Source organism: Babylonia areolata, chromosome 3 (assembly GCF_041734735.1).
Source record: "Babylonia areolata isolate BAREFJ2019XMU chromosome 3, ASM4173473v1, whole genome shotgun sequence".
Lineage (NCBI taxonomy): Eukaryota > Metazoa > Mollusca > Gastropoda > Neogastropoda > Buccinidae > Babylonia > Babylonia areolata.
In genome coordinates, this window is record NC_134878.1 from 14367500 (window position 1) to 14380639 (window position 13140).

At 42.7% G+C, this 13140-nt stretch overlaps 2 protein-coding genes across 2 annotated transcripts in view; both read left to right on the top strand.

Moving 5' to 3' along the window:
* The window catches only part of LOC143279757 (uncharacterized), a 46627-nt gene that overhangs the window by 3980 nt on the left and 29507 nt on the right, over positions 1-13140 (top strand). Inside the window, exons 3-6 of the mRNA XM_076583885.1 lie at positions 1937-2168; positions 4376-4559; positions 4952-6376; positions 11418-13140. The exon at positions 11418-13140 is cut by the window's right edge and continues 266 nt beyond it. Coding sequence (XP_076440000.1) covers positions 1937-2168; positions 4376-4559; positions 4952-6376; positions 11418-13140 — 3564 coding nt within the window. The remainder of the gene's footprint in view (positions 1-1936; positions 2169-4375; positions 4560-4951; positions 6377-11417) is intronic.
* LOC143280467 (uncharacterized) lies at positions 7359-10122 on the top strand. The gene is made up of 2 exons (XM_076585121.1): positions 7359-8532; positions 9074-10122. Exons 1-2 carry the CDS (start codon positions 7977-7979, stop codon positions 9337-9339), a joined length of 822 nt encoding a protein of 273 aa, XP_076441236.1. The 5' UTR covers positions 7359-7976; the 3' UTR covers positions 9340-10122.

The window sequence follows — 13140 nt, forward strand, 5'->3', positions numbered from 1 at the left end:
TATTTTACTGGCTTGATAAGTTGATATGGACTGGACTTTACATTTGTGGTCCAGGCAGCTGTGCATAGGTGACTATTCTCTTTGACCTGGTGTGTGACCACAGAGAAGTCTTGATTTACTTGATTTTCACGTGTCCAGAGCATACGCTGGTTCGGCAACAGCTGGAGTTGTTTTTAGTTTTTCTTTGAAAGCATGGTTGTTCAGATGGAACTGACTGTCAGAGATAGGCTTTCCTTTAAATGGGAAGTCTCGGTCACAGTGCTGAAGCAGTGTCAGAATGAGCGATAAGCTGTGTTCATACTGGCTTAAATAAGTTAAGTTAAGCTTGGCACAGGTAATCAGCAGTGTTAGACAAGAGCTGTCTCAGCTTAACAAGAACTGAAGAAGTGCTCATGTCACCACACCTTGTCTGTCTGAGTGTCTTAGACTCTTGACTCTGAAGTCTCTCTGTTTTTGTCCTGCTTAAATCTCTCTCTCTGTCTCTGTGTCTGTCTCTGTCTCTGTCTTTGTATCTGTCATTCTCTCAACTGGTCTGTATGTGTGTTTGTGTGTGTCCTTTCTCTCTCCAGCACTCGCTCTCTTCATAACCCTCCACCCACACCCTCACCCCACCCCAACCCCCAAAAATAGCAAACAAAAAAAACCCTGTCCTTATCTTTCTCCATTCTTCTTGCACTCTGTCAGTTTGATACAACACTGAAAGACTGATGTTGGTTAAGATAATGATTTATATAAATTTATCTAAACAAAAGGAAGTATATCAGTATCAGTATCAGCAGCTCAAGGAGGCGTCACTGCGTTCGGACAAATCCATATATATATATATATATATATATATATATATATATATATATATATATATATGCTACACCACATCTGTCATGGTTCCAAGCAGATGTCAGACCAGCACCGTAACCCAATGCGAAAGTGTAAGAATTGATGAAGACTGACAAAAAAGAAAGACAAGCATTGTAGTCAGTAATGCTTACTCATGGGTGAGTCATGATAAAGAAAAAAGAAAAAGAGAGAGATATGAGTTCAGATAATAATGATTTGAATTGAGCAGTTTACTGTGTAAAATTACTTGGACAGTTTCAATTTCATTATTTGAGATGATTGGAGAGTGAAAATGAGGACGACAATCAATGATTGATTTGAATCCAGCAGTATTTTTTACCCATCCACTAGACCTTGACAGGTGGTCTGGAAGCTAGTTTTTTGGATGAGGTGATAAACCAAGGTCCGGTGTGCGGCAAGCATTTAGCACATGTAAAAGAACCTTTGGCAACAATAGAGTTACTCTTGCCAAAAATCCATTCTGATAATTGATATGAAATCAGATAAACTTGCAGGCAGAAAAAAAAAAGAAAAAAAAAAAAGGCACTGTCATGTACTGTTGGGGAGAGCAGCTTGAATTTCACACAGTTGTGACAAAAGAGTAACACAATACTGCAAAACAACACAATGCAGTGCAATGCAACGCAATACAGTGCAATACAATACAGCAATACAGTGCAGTAACAATGCAGTTCAGTACAATGCAATACAATAGAATAACAATACTGAATACAGTGGTGGTGTGTCCATCGAGATCGATGATGACCATCGTTGTCATCCAGCTGGGGGATGGGGGGAGGGTGGTGGTGGGGTGGGGGGGGGGGGAGGATGCTCATGAATCTATCTGTGAATGCGCAGATGGCTGAATAGTCCAATCTGCGCACGAAATGTTCGCTGACAGTTGGGGCAGACAAAGACAGGCATATCATTGTCAGGGAGCTTGTTTGCCCATGACTTTCTGGCCTGCCTCTTCTGAATACAGTACAATACAATACAAATACAATTGACGCAACACAACACAAGAAGTTACAAAATAACTAAGGGGACAGTTTCACAGAGTGATGATGACAGGGAGAGTGTAAGCCCAGTCTGCTCACAGGCAGGTGGGTGGTGCGCCCGGAGTACGTCACGGCCTCGCTGCAGGCCGGGAGATGGCTGGAGGAGGTGGACTACGAGTGGAGCACCCTGGCTATGGAACAGCACGACCTTGCTCTGGCGGTGGCGGCCAAACGCAACCGGTGGCGAGTGTCCAACAGCTCGGAGAAGATCTTCACAGACTGGCAGGTGGCCGTGGTGCTGAGCAACACCAGGCGGCAAGCTGTGTACAAGCGGTGGGTGATCGTGATGTGATCATAACGTGAAAGAGCATGATCTTCTCCTTTCTTCTTCTTTGTTCGTGGGCTGCAACTTCACATTCAGTTGTATATTATATATTTTACGTGTATATATTTTATGTGTATGACCGTTTTTACCCCGCCATGTAGGCAGCCATGCTCTGTTTTCAGAGGTGTGCATGCTGGGTATGTTCTTGTTTCCATAACCCACCGAACGCTGACATGGATTACAGGATCTTTGACGTGTGTATTTGATCTTCTTCGTGTGTATACACACAAAGGGGGTTCAAGCACTAGCAGGTCTGCACATATGTTGACCTGGGAGATCGTAAAAATCTCCACCATTTACCCACCAAGCGCCGTTACCGAGATTGGAACCCAGGACCTCCAGATTGAAAGTCCAACACTTGAACCAATCGGCTATTGCACCCGTTGAGCACAATATAATGCTCAGGCTTGTTTTTGCTCAAGTTTTTCTTTTTCATTATTGAACGCTGTATTTTGTCTTGTTTCTTGATGTTCAAAATGTTTAAACAATGCAGTGATCATGGCAGTGGCCGAACTAGTGTTAAAGAGTGCAGGATTTTCTCAACAGAGTTTTGTGAGTTCAATTGATCCATGGTGGTGGTTTAAGGGTTGGAGATTTTTCCGATGTGTGCAGACCTGCGCAAGTGCGTTAACCTCCTTCATGTGTATATGCATGCAGAAGGTCAAATACGTATGTTAAAATTCATGTAAATACTTAGCGTTTAGTGGGTTATAGAAACAAGAACATACCCCCCCAAAACAAAGTATGGCTGCCTATATGGCAGGGTAAAAAATAAACAAATGGTCATACTCATAAAAGATTACATGTTTGTGTGAGTCTCTGTGTGGGCGACTGACACCTGACTGAATGACACAGGGAAACGAATGATGAGCACCCAAAAGAAGTTCTCGGTCAGCTCTACCCAGGTAGGCAGCCTGTTGTGGAAATGACTCCAGGTATCAAAAAGAATTAGAGCTTGGTCTCAAGACACATGGCGTTCTTGATAGAGGATTACTCATTTACTGTTTGGATTTTTTTCCATTTGCATATATTGTATTTGTATTTGTATTTCTTTTTATCACAACAGATTTCTCTGTGCGAAATTCAGGCTGCTCTCCCCAGGGAGAGCACATCACTATACTACAGCGCCACCCATTTTTTTTTGGTATTTTTTCTTGCATGCAGTTTTATTTGTTTTTCCTATCGAAGTGGATTTTTCTTCAGAATTTTGCCAGGAAGAGCCCTTTTGTTGCTGTGGGTTCTTTTACATGCGCTAAGTGTTCTTTTACGTGTGCTAAGTGCATGCAGCACACGGTACCTCAGTTTATCATCTCATCCGAATGACTAGCATCCAGACCACCACTCAAGGTTTAGTGGAGTGGAAGAAAATATCGGCGGCTGAGCTGTGATTCGAGCCAGCGTGATCAGATTTTCTTGCTTCCAAGGTGGACGCGTTACCTCCAGGCCAACACTCCACATTAGATGTGGAATATGTATTGTTTTTTTTTTTTTATGTATGATTATATACCTCATATGATGAGATACAAGTGAAATCGTTTGTGTTTGTGGTCGTTAAAAGCCATCAGCTTCTATAATTGTTACTGCAGTGGTGTTCAGCACTCGCAGAATCAAGAAGCACAACAGGTTTTTTGTGTCTTTCACTTTGTTACATTTAGAGTGGTTTTATAGGACCTGAGATTACGTAGATTAGAACTGATTCATCAGTGTGATTATGTTTAACTTATTAGTTATTATATGTGTAATTATAAAGCTTGTATTTTAATTTGCACAAAAACCATGCCAGCAGAAGCTGAAGGTGAGTTAGAACTTTGCCGCAGTTCTGAAAGATGTTGGGCGTATATGATGTTTTGTCCAGTTGGTGACACTGGCAGTCTTAATGTCAAGATTGTGTGAGCGTTATTTGTACATTCAAATGTGGTCAGACTTCTGTGAGTTTTTAGAGAATAAATGAAGACAGTGGCAGAAAAATACAGATATTGACACTGACGGTCTTACTGTCAACATTGTGTGAGCTTCATTTGTACATTCAGATGTGGTTAGACTTCTGCAAGTTTAGAGAATAAATGAAGACAGTGGCAGAAAAATTTGGATTTTAAGTATAAAATTCTGGAATTTAAAAACTAAGACTTCTGACTGTGGTGCTTGTGTTTGACAGGTTACTGGCTTGCGGTGGTGCCAAGGTCATGGACCTTAAGCTGCCCGCCGCAAAACCGAACAAGTGCAGCGAACACCTGACGTACCTGTTTGCAGACGAGGCCACGCTGCCTCTTGCCCAGTCCTTACAGGAACTCGGGGTGCTGTGCCTCAATGCGGACTTCATCAGTGATTTCATTGTCATGGTAAGTTCTGTCAATGGGTTATTTGTGTGTGTGTGTGTGTGTGTGTGTGTGTGTGTTGTTGTTGTTGTTGGTTGATGGCAATAATGGGCCTGGCCTGAACAGTTGGTGTGAATAATGGTATTTAACTGTTTTTTGGTGGGGAATGTGGCAAATTAAGAAAAAAAAACCCAGTTAAAAGTGCTAAAGATCATACTTAACCCACAGGTTGCTGTCAGGAATCAGATTAGGCTGACGTGGGTTTATAGAACATGTGTGCTTGTGTACTGTGTACAAATTCTATAGATGTAACTATAGATGAAAATGAAAATGAAATGCTGTGCCTTCTTTTATGACTGTGAAAAATGTTTATTTACTGGATGCTCTCTCCTTACCAAGGTCTTTTCTGTTGACAGTACCCCCAACCAGATCCTTTGGAGTATGCACTGAAGGCAGACGCAGAGGATGGCCAGGCACCTCAGACTGCTGCGGATGACCCCGGCGGTGTGGAACCGTCCCAACAGGGCAGACCTGCTGGATCAGCAGCACCATCCACTGCAACACCCCAGGAGTCCTTCTGGGGCGACAGCAGGGATGGGGATGACATGTTGTTCATTTCCCAGTGTGCACCCTCTCAGATCAGTGGGAGACCTGTTGCCGCCACCCCTGTGGCAGTGAATCATAATCATAGGAGACGCAGACTCTTTGAGGTAATGACAGCAGATGAACGAGATGATTTTGAAGACCCCAAAACAAAGCGGTGCCATAGTAAGACCAGTGCTGATAGGAGTGTTGTTTGTGGAGTGGAAGGTCCCTGGGAAGACTCCAAAACAGACCAGCGCCATGGTACAAACAGTGCTGATAGTAGTGTTATCATAAGTGGAGTGGAAGGTCCTTTGAAAGACATCAGAACAGAGCAGAGCCATAGTACGACCGATACTGATAGGAGTGTTGTCATAAGTGGAGTGGAAGGTCCTTTGGAAGACATCAAACAAGAGCAGAGCCATAGTACGACCAATACTGATAGGAGTGTTGTCATAAGTGGAGTGGAAGGTCCTTTGGAAGACATCAAACAAGAGCAGGGCCATAGTACGACCAATACTGATAGGAGTGTTATCATAAGTGGAGTGGAAGGTCCTTTGGAAGACATCAAACAAGAGCAGAGCCATAGTACGACCGATACTGATAGGAGTGTTATCATAAGTGGAGTGGAAGGTCCTTTGAAAGACATCAGAACAGAGCAGCACCATACGACCAGTGCTGACAGCAGTGTTATCATTTGTGGAGAACAGGGTCCTTCTGTTTCCGGCCTTCCTGCAGGTTCCAGCTCAGACAGTGATAGCAGTAGTGACGTGGTTATAATATCTGACGACTCTCTGCCAGAGGACTGGCCTGCAGGCTCTGATCATCAGCATCACAGATGCCCCTCGAGACCAACTCAGAAAGTCCAGAGAAAAGCCAGAAAAAGTGAATCTGTGAAGGCGCTGCCAAAGCAGAAGGCCTCAGTGTCCAAAAGCCAGAAGCAACAGGCAAAAAGTTCCGAGAGAAACTCTGCCCGTGCTAAAAGTGCGCAGGAAACGAAGTCAAGCAAGCTAGTCCAGAAGAATCCCCACAGGCTTATAAAAGGAGAAAACGGCAAGTGTGGATTCACTGCTGAAGAAGAGGACAAAGGGAGATCAGTTTCTGGAAGTTCTACAAACTTTTGTCAGAAGCCAAGCACCTCGGCAGAAAGTGACAAAGGTGAAGAAGTTTTGGCGGCGGCTTGTTCCTCGGTGTGGGGTGACAGCAGGCAGTTGGCAGCATCCTCTGGATTGGTCCCTGGCTCCAGTCAGCCCTGCCCTGTAAGTAATTATGCTCTTGTCACTGTGTTCTTTGTGCACGTAAAAGAACCTATGGCAACAAACGGGTTATCTCTGGCAAAATTCTGTATAGAAAAAAAAATTTGTTTAAAAACAAGAAGAAGAAAAGAAAAGCCACTTTTAATTACACATACTTAACCGTGACCCACTAGTGCCGACTCTCGAAGAAAAGAAAAATCCACTTTGAATTTGATAGAAGAGCAAATGTACAAGTTTGTAAAAAGAAGAAGAAGAAAAAGGGAGCAGCCCAAATTTCACACAGAAATCTGTTGTGACAAACAGTACAATACAATGCAATACAATACAATACAACACTGTATGCATGTATTGATGTAACGGGGGGTACCCGTTATGCCGCCGTCCCGCTATGCCGCCGACCCGTTATGCCGCCGTCCCGCTATTCGATGATTTTTGAACAAGCTTTTCTCGGCTGTTTATGAAGCAGTCTTAGTAAAATTTGGATCAAAGCTCGGGGGCTATGATGTCTACCGAATGTATGAGTTGAGACCCATTTGCGCCATTTGTGACGTCACAGTGGCGCAAATTGCCAAAATTTTGATCACTAATATCTCCGCTGTTTATCAACGGATTTCCTCCAAATTTCAGTTACGTGTTCATTATACTAGGGACTATAAACGGTATAAGTAATAAGCTCACGATGACGTAAATCATGTTCTATTTTTAGAATGTGCAGTTCTCTACGCAAACAAGCTTTTCTCAGCTGTTTATGAACCGATCTTTTCGAAATTTGAAACAAAGGTCGTAGCCAATGAGGATTCGCGAATGCATACGTTTGGACCCAGTTGCACCATTTGTGACGTTACTGTGACCCAAATGTCAAATAAAAAGGGAGATTATTAGTATGGCTTGCCCATCTTGTTTTGTCTTTTTTGTGACAAAAGACAGTCCGTAAACGGGTCGGCACAACGGGTCCTTTTTTTTTTTCTTTTCTTTTAAGGCCAGACACGGTAGTGAAATTTTGACCAAATCATGATTTTTTATGATTTTCGTTTTTTTCGCATAATTTGCTTCTTCAACATCTAATCTTTATAGTCATTTTCATATTTTGTACTAAATCGGTCGCAAAAGGTGTTATATTTGCAAATGAAAGTTGCTTCCTGATGTTGATTTTGTCTGAATTTTTCAAACATCGTCCAAAAGTGTTGATTTTACACCTTAGCAACGTATACTTTCATTTCCCGAAGCCTATCATATCGCATATCAACAGAAACAGCGTCATCTTGTGAATACACAGACCCGGTTCTTTTAGTTGTTGAAACGGACTATAAAACACTGCGAGCGATTTTACACACACACTGTATCGCGCGAACTTTCCCGAGTTTTCCCAAATAAGGGCATAGAGTACTATGACTGTGCAGTTTCATTGATGAGACTGACACCAGTGGAAATTTCAGCCAATCAGATTTCATTCCGCTGGGCTCAGCCAGCCTTCGGGCACGCTCGGCTCCCTCCGTCGAGAAGCCAAAATGGCCGTCCAATAACAACAACATGCTGACATGAAAGTGTTTTTTCTCGTCAATTGTTGATTATTTTGCCAGCTAAGACATCTCCTGGATTCATCATGCCTCGGCATAAGCAAGGACAGAGACGATTGCACTTGATAGCTGCTGCAAAAGCAAAATGGGCCAAATGTGATGCGGCAGCGACTGAAAGCGTGGCTTCGAAGAAACCAGCACCTTCGACATCAGACTCTGATAAAAGTGCGTCGAGAAGAAAGATCGAAATCATGAACCCTGTCGCATATAATGGTGAGGTGGAAGACCAGAACTGGACTTTGCTACACGTTTTCCAGCTGACCAGACTGATGAGTGACCTGAGTTGCCCAGAGTGCGGAGAAACGGGACTGTCAGTCAGTGTGCGAGAGAGGGAGAAAGCTGGTTTTGCGGCAAAGCTTGCCATGTGCTGCGATGGCTGTGGTTATGAAAAGTGCGAATTCTCATCCCCACGAACTGGATTCAATGACAAAAAGAATACAGGTTTTGAAGTAAACAACAGGATGACCATGCTGAGCCATGAACTGGGAGGCAGCTACACTGCTCTTCAAACCTTCAGCACTGTCATGGGAACACCAGGCATGCATTTGAAAACTTTCCAGGCCCATGACAAGAAAGTAACAGGTATGTTTGTGAGGTTTTTTTGATGGTTAAAAAAATCTTTATCTTTAACTGTGCAGTACAAATACACACAAGTGTGCACACATCCCTGCACTGATAACCACTAGTGAAACATTACACTGTCAACCACTGAATCAGTCACTCAGGCAAAGTTTTGCTTGTTCAGTCTTGACTATGATCCATGTGTGTGTGTGTGTGTGTGTGTGTGTTTGTGTGTGTGTGTGTGTGTGTGTGTGTGTGTGTGTGTGTGGTGTGTGTGTGTGTGTGTGTGTGTGTGTGTGTGTGTGTGTGTGTGTGTGTGTGTTCATGAATGGGTGAATGCATGTATATCAGTTATGTGTGTAAATTATGCACAGTGTGTGTGTGTGTGTGTGTGTGTGTGTGTGTGTGTGTGTGTGTGTTTCATTGCAATATTATATATTTATGTATGTGTGTATGTGTGTGTGATATTTAGACTCATCACCTGAGGAAGGAAAGTAAACTATGTAAATGATATAGTTGTGAGCACAGCACAAATATCTCACAAACATTATGCATTTTTCAGCTGCTGAAATTGAATCAGGGTCAACACTCTTAGAACGCACAGCAGCTACAATCCAGCAGGCGTATGCAGAGACCGATGAAGACCTGCAGGGGGCACTGGATAAAGGTGAAAATCCAGTCATCAATATCAGTGTTTCATATGATGGAACATGGCAAAAGAGAGGATTCACATCACTGTATGGTACGCCACCCTACGACGTCTCAACAACCAAGAGGAGGAGGCCAGGGATCCAGATGCCTACCAAGCAGGAGGACACTAGCTTGTAAGTACCCCCTTCCACTGTGCTCTCCAAAACTGCTCTCATATCAGGAGTATGGGAAAGCCAGACCACTGGAATGTGTCTGCCAATCTGTGTAAACCATTTCACGTTCTTTGTGAATTTGTCATCATGTGAGCTGTGAACTGGATTATTATTGGCCACAAAACACTTCAATTTCAACTTCTTCTCTTACCTGGTGGTTGCTGTGCTGTGGATTAACATGCTGGGTGAGTAAGTTGTACTCTTTTACCACTTGTGCTAAACAACACTCAGCCAGTAAAGTTTCTGTTCTTCTTTCTCCGTTTTCTGGGTTTTCTGTTTTTCGCACTCTACGCACATTTCAAATGGCTAAAACTTCCACAAAAATAAACACAGAGCCTTAAAATTTGGCATGGTGCTTCTTTAAAGTATGGTGCTTAAAAGTACGCATTGCTTTTTTGAAACAAAATGTATAGTTATGTTTTATTTGAATTTTATTTAGAACAATCGGTGCAATATAACTGCGTTGACCAAAAAAAATTCTCAAAAATATAAATTTCTCATTACATCAAAAAGCTATCCGTACTTTTATAGATATTAACATTCCTAAACTAGATCAGAAAACAGATTTTGGCTAAGTGCAATTGAAAAAAAGCCTTAGGCTTTTAAAAATTTTTGTTTGGCAGCCATCTTGGACTGTTTCCATGGCAACCGGAGGTCCAAACACCAAAAAAAGAATAGTTTTGAACTTCCCAGTAAATATACTTTCAAAGTGTAATACATTTTAAATTAAGGCAACAAACACCTCTGATATGAATTTTACTGTAGTGTCTGGCCTTAACTTCAGTTTAAGCACTATTAATGTGTTACGTTTAAATTTTTTTTTTTTATTGTCTGTTTTCTGTCTGTCAGTATGATCAGAAACCAACTTTAAAGGTGTATTATTTACTTCACAATGTTCATGTATAGCATGTTTAGTTGTTAGCAGGAAAAACTGAATGAAAAAGAGGTCAAATTTGAAAATAGTAATCTTTGTTATTCTTCCTTCTTTCTTTCTTGTTGCCATTCTCTTTAGGTAAAGAATGGCTGGATGTCACAACGCTCGCTCAGATTTGGTGATTTTCAGGTTAAAACACTTTTTGTGCGTTTCCATATTTTGTCAATATGTTATTATTAATCAGTATGCTAAATTGTTATGCAAAAAAGAAAGGTGACGTATTCTGTCAATGCTTTTTGTCTATCAGGGTAAACAAAAGAAAAATGAGGTTGAGTGGAATAGATAATAAGATGGTCATACACACAGCAGCCTGAGTAGGATTTATCCTGGTCCAAATGTACAATGGGTCAGCTGTCCCCTTTGTTAGACTTCATTGTGTCTTATAGGCCGCCCCAAATTATGCGTATGTGTGTTCCGGTATAGTACTTAGTAGTATACATGTGGTGTGTGTGTGTGTTTATTGTATTGTATTGTATTTCTCTTTTTATTGCAACAGATTTCTTTGTGTGAAATTCGGCCTGCTCTCCCCAGGAAGAGCGCGTCGCTACACTACAGCACCACCCATTTTTTTGTATTTTTTCCTGCATGCAGTTTTATTTGTTTCTCCTGTCGAAGTGGGTTTTTTTTTTTGCTGTGGGTTCTTTTATGTGCGCTAAGTGCATGCTGCACACGGGACCTGGGTTTATCGTCTCATCCGAATGACTAGCGTCCAGACCACCACTCAAGGTCCAGTGGAGGGGGAGAAAATATTGGCGGCTGAGCTGTGATTCGAACCAGCGCGCTCAGATTCTCTTGCTTCCTAGGCAGACGTGTTACCTCTAGGCCATCACTCTACTGTGTGTGTGTGTGTGTGTGTGTGTGTGTGTGTGTATGTCTGTGTGTATTTGCACACATGCATTCGTATGATTATGTGTATTTCTCAGATTATGTTTTGTGATTGTGAATTATGCTAAAGAAGAAGCAAGAAATGAATCATAAATTGTGCTATTGAAATAATCTAAAACATGACAGTGCTGTGTGAGATCTGTGTGGTGCACATGTTTATTGGCATTTGTTCGCTGTTTACAGAAAAGGTATTCTGATAGTTACATACCCAGTTTTGTTGTCAGGTTGTCATCACTGCAGTCATGGTGACATCACCACCCTCCTCAACACTTGCAACAACAGTGGCAGCTTCACAGTCCTTGTCAACAGAGTCAACAATTGTGACATCACAGCTGTCATCACTGAAGTCAACAGTGATCGTGACGTCACAGTCCTTGCCGTCAACATCAGCTCCAGTGACCATGTCATCATCACAATCTGTGTCATCAACGTCAGTGGCTGTGACATCATCCCTGCTATCACCAGTCTCCTCCACCACCCCTTCAAAAACTTGCGGAAGAAAGAGACCTGGAGGTGGACCAATGACAGTCACCAGTGCGCAGAAGGAACTGAAGAAGATGAAGAAGGAGGTGATGAAAGGTCCACACAAGCAGTCGTTGGTCTCCACCCCAGCCAGAAAGGTTCAGAGCTCTATACAGCACTGGTTTCAGCCTGCAGGCAAAGAGAACACCAGCACGCCAACAAAGGCAGCAACAGACAGTCTCACGAAATCAGAGATAGAGAAATCAGAGCACAACAAAGTCCAGCACATGAATGAAAAACTTGTGGGCACTTTACAGAAGGTCGCGACACAAGTGATAGCTAAAAGTAAAACAGCTAAGAAACTGTCAGAAAAATTTCTGGTCAACTCACCATCAGAAGTAAAGAGAAGGCCACAAGTTCATCAAACACCAGTTTCAAATTCAGTGTCAAACAATGTGTCGGAATACAAAGCGGCTAAACTTACATCACCAGCAGTTCCACGTTTATCAAACGAAAATACAGAGAAACTGTCATCCTCAGAGAAGACAGTGGTTGTGAATGGGGATGTGGCCTCAGCGTCTGCCACAAAGGATGGATTAGACTTGACCAGGTTAGAGACATCCCAGCTGGCTAGTGTGTCTGATAACCCTTCTGTCAATGTGTCAGACTCAGATGCAATGCATCGTTCACTTTCAGAAGTGGTATCTTTAAACTCAACTGAAGAAGTTGAATTGCCTAAGTCAAAGAGGCAGGAAAACAGTTCCTGTGGTGATGATGGTGTTCATTGTGATTCTTTACTTTCAGATGCAGTCAAATCTCGTAACAGTGAGAGCAAATGCCGTAAAACTGTGCAGAATACAGCTCCCCATAGTCATGAGGGAGATTCTGTCAAAACAGCAGCGGCAGCTTCGTGTCATAATAATGCACATGCAGGCTCCAGGTTGTCAGAACTAGTGCTTTCAGCCAGGTCGGTAAACAAACCTAGGTGTAGTAAAAGAGTGAAAACTCACACTGTGCTCATGAAAAATTACATTGACAGACTGCGTAGAAAGAGAAAAGCTCAAGAACCAGCAGCAGCAGCCACACAACATCCTTCCCCCTACAAGTCCCCCAGGCTGAAACAGTCAGAGACACCGAAGGCCAGGCGGCGGAAAACAGTTCGGGGCCTCACTGGCAGAACTGAACCTGTCTCATTGCCCAGTGAGCTTCCCCAGGCATCCTCAGCTGCTGGCAAGACGTTGCACACACCACCTGAGAGTGATTCAGTCTCAGCATCAAGTTTGTTGCCATGTCAGAGGATGCTGACTGAAGAAAGTGAGGCAGAAAACAAGAAAGAACAGATACCGGATTCTGCTTTTAAAACCAACGATCATGTCAACTCCCTCCTCCCTGTTGTTAGACAGAATTCCTCATCTCGGCAAGTCGATATAAAATCAAGTGGTGCGTGTTTGGCAACCGAGATTCTTCCAGCTTCGTCTGTTCCGG

Coding starts and splice junctions, on each gene's coding strand:
- LOC143280467 (XM_076585121.1), top strand. CDS start 7,977: ATGCCTCGGCATAAGCAAGGACAGAGACGATTGCACTTGATAGCTGCT. Junction 8,533..9,073: donor CCATGACAAGAAAGTAACAG/GTATGTTTGTGA, acceptor TGCATTTTTCAG/CTGCTGAAATTGAATCAGGG.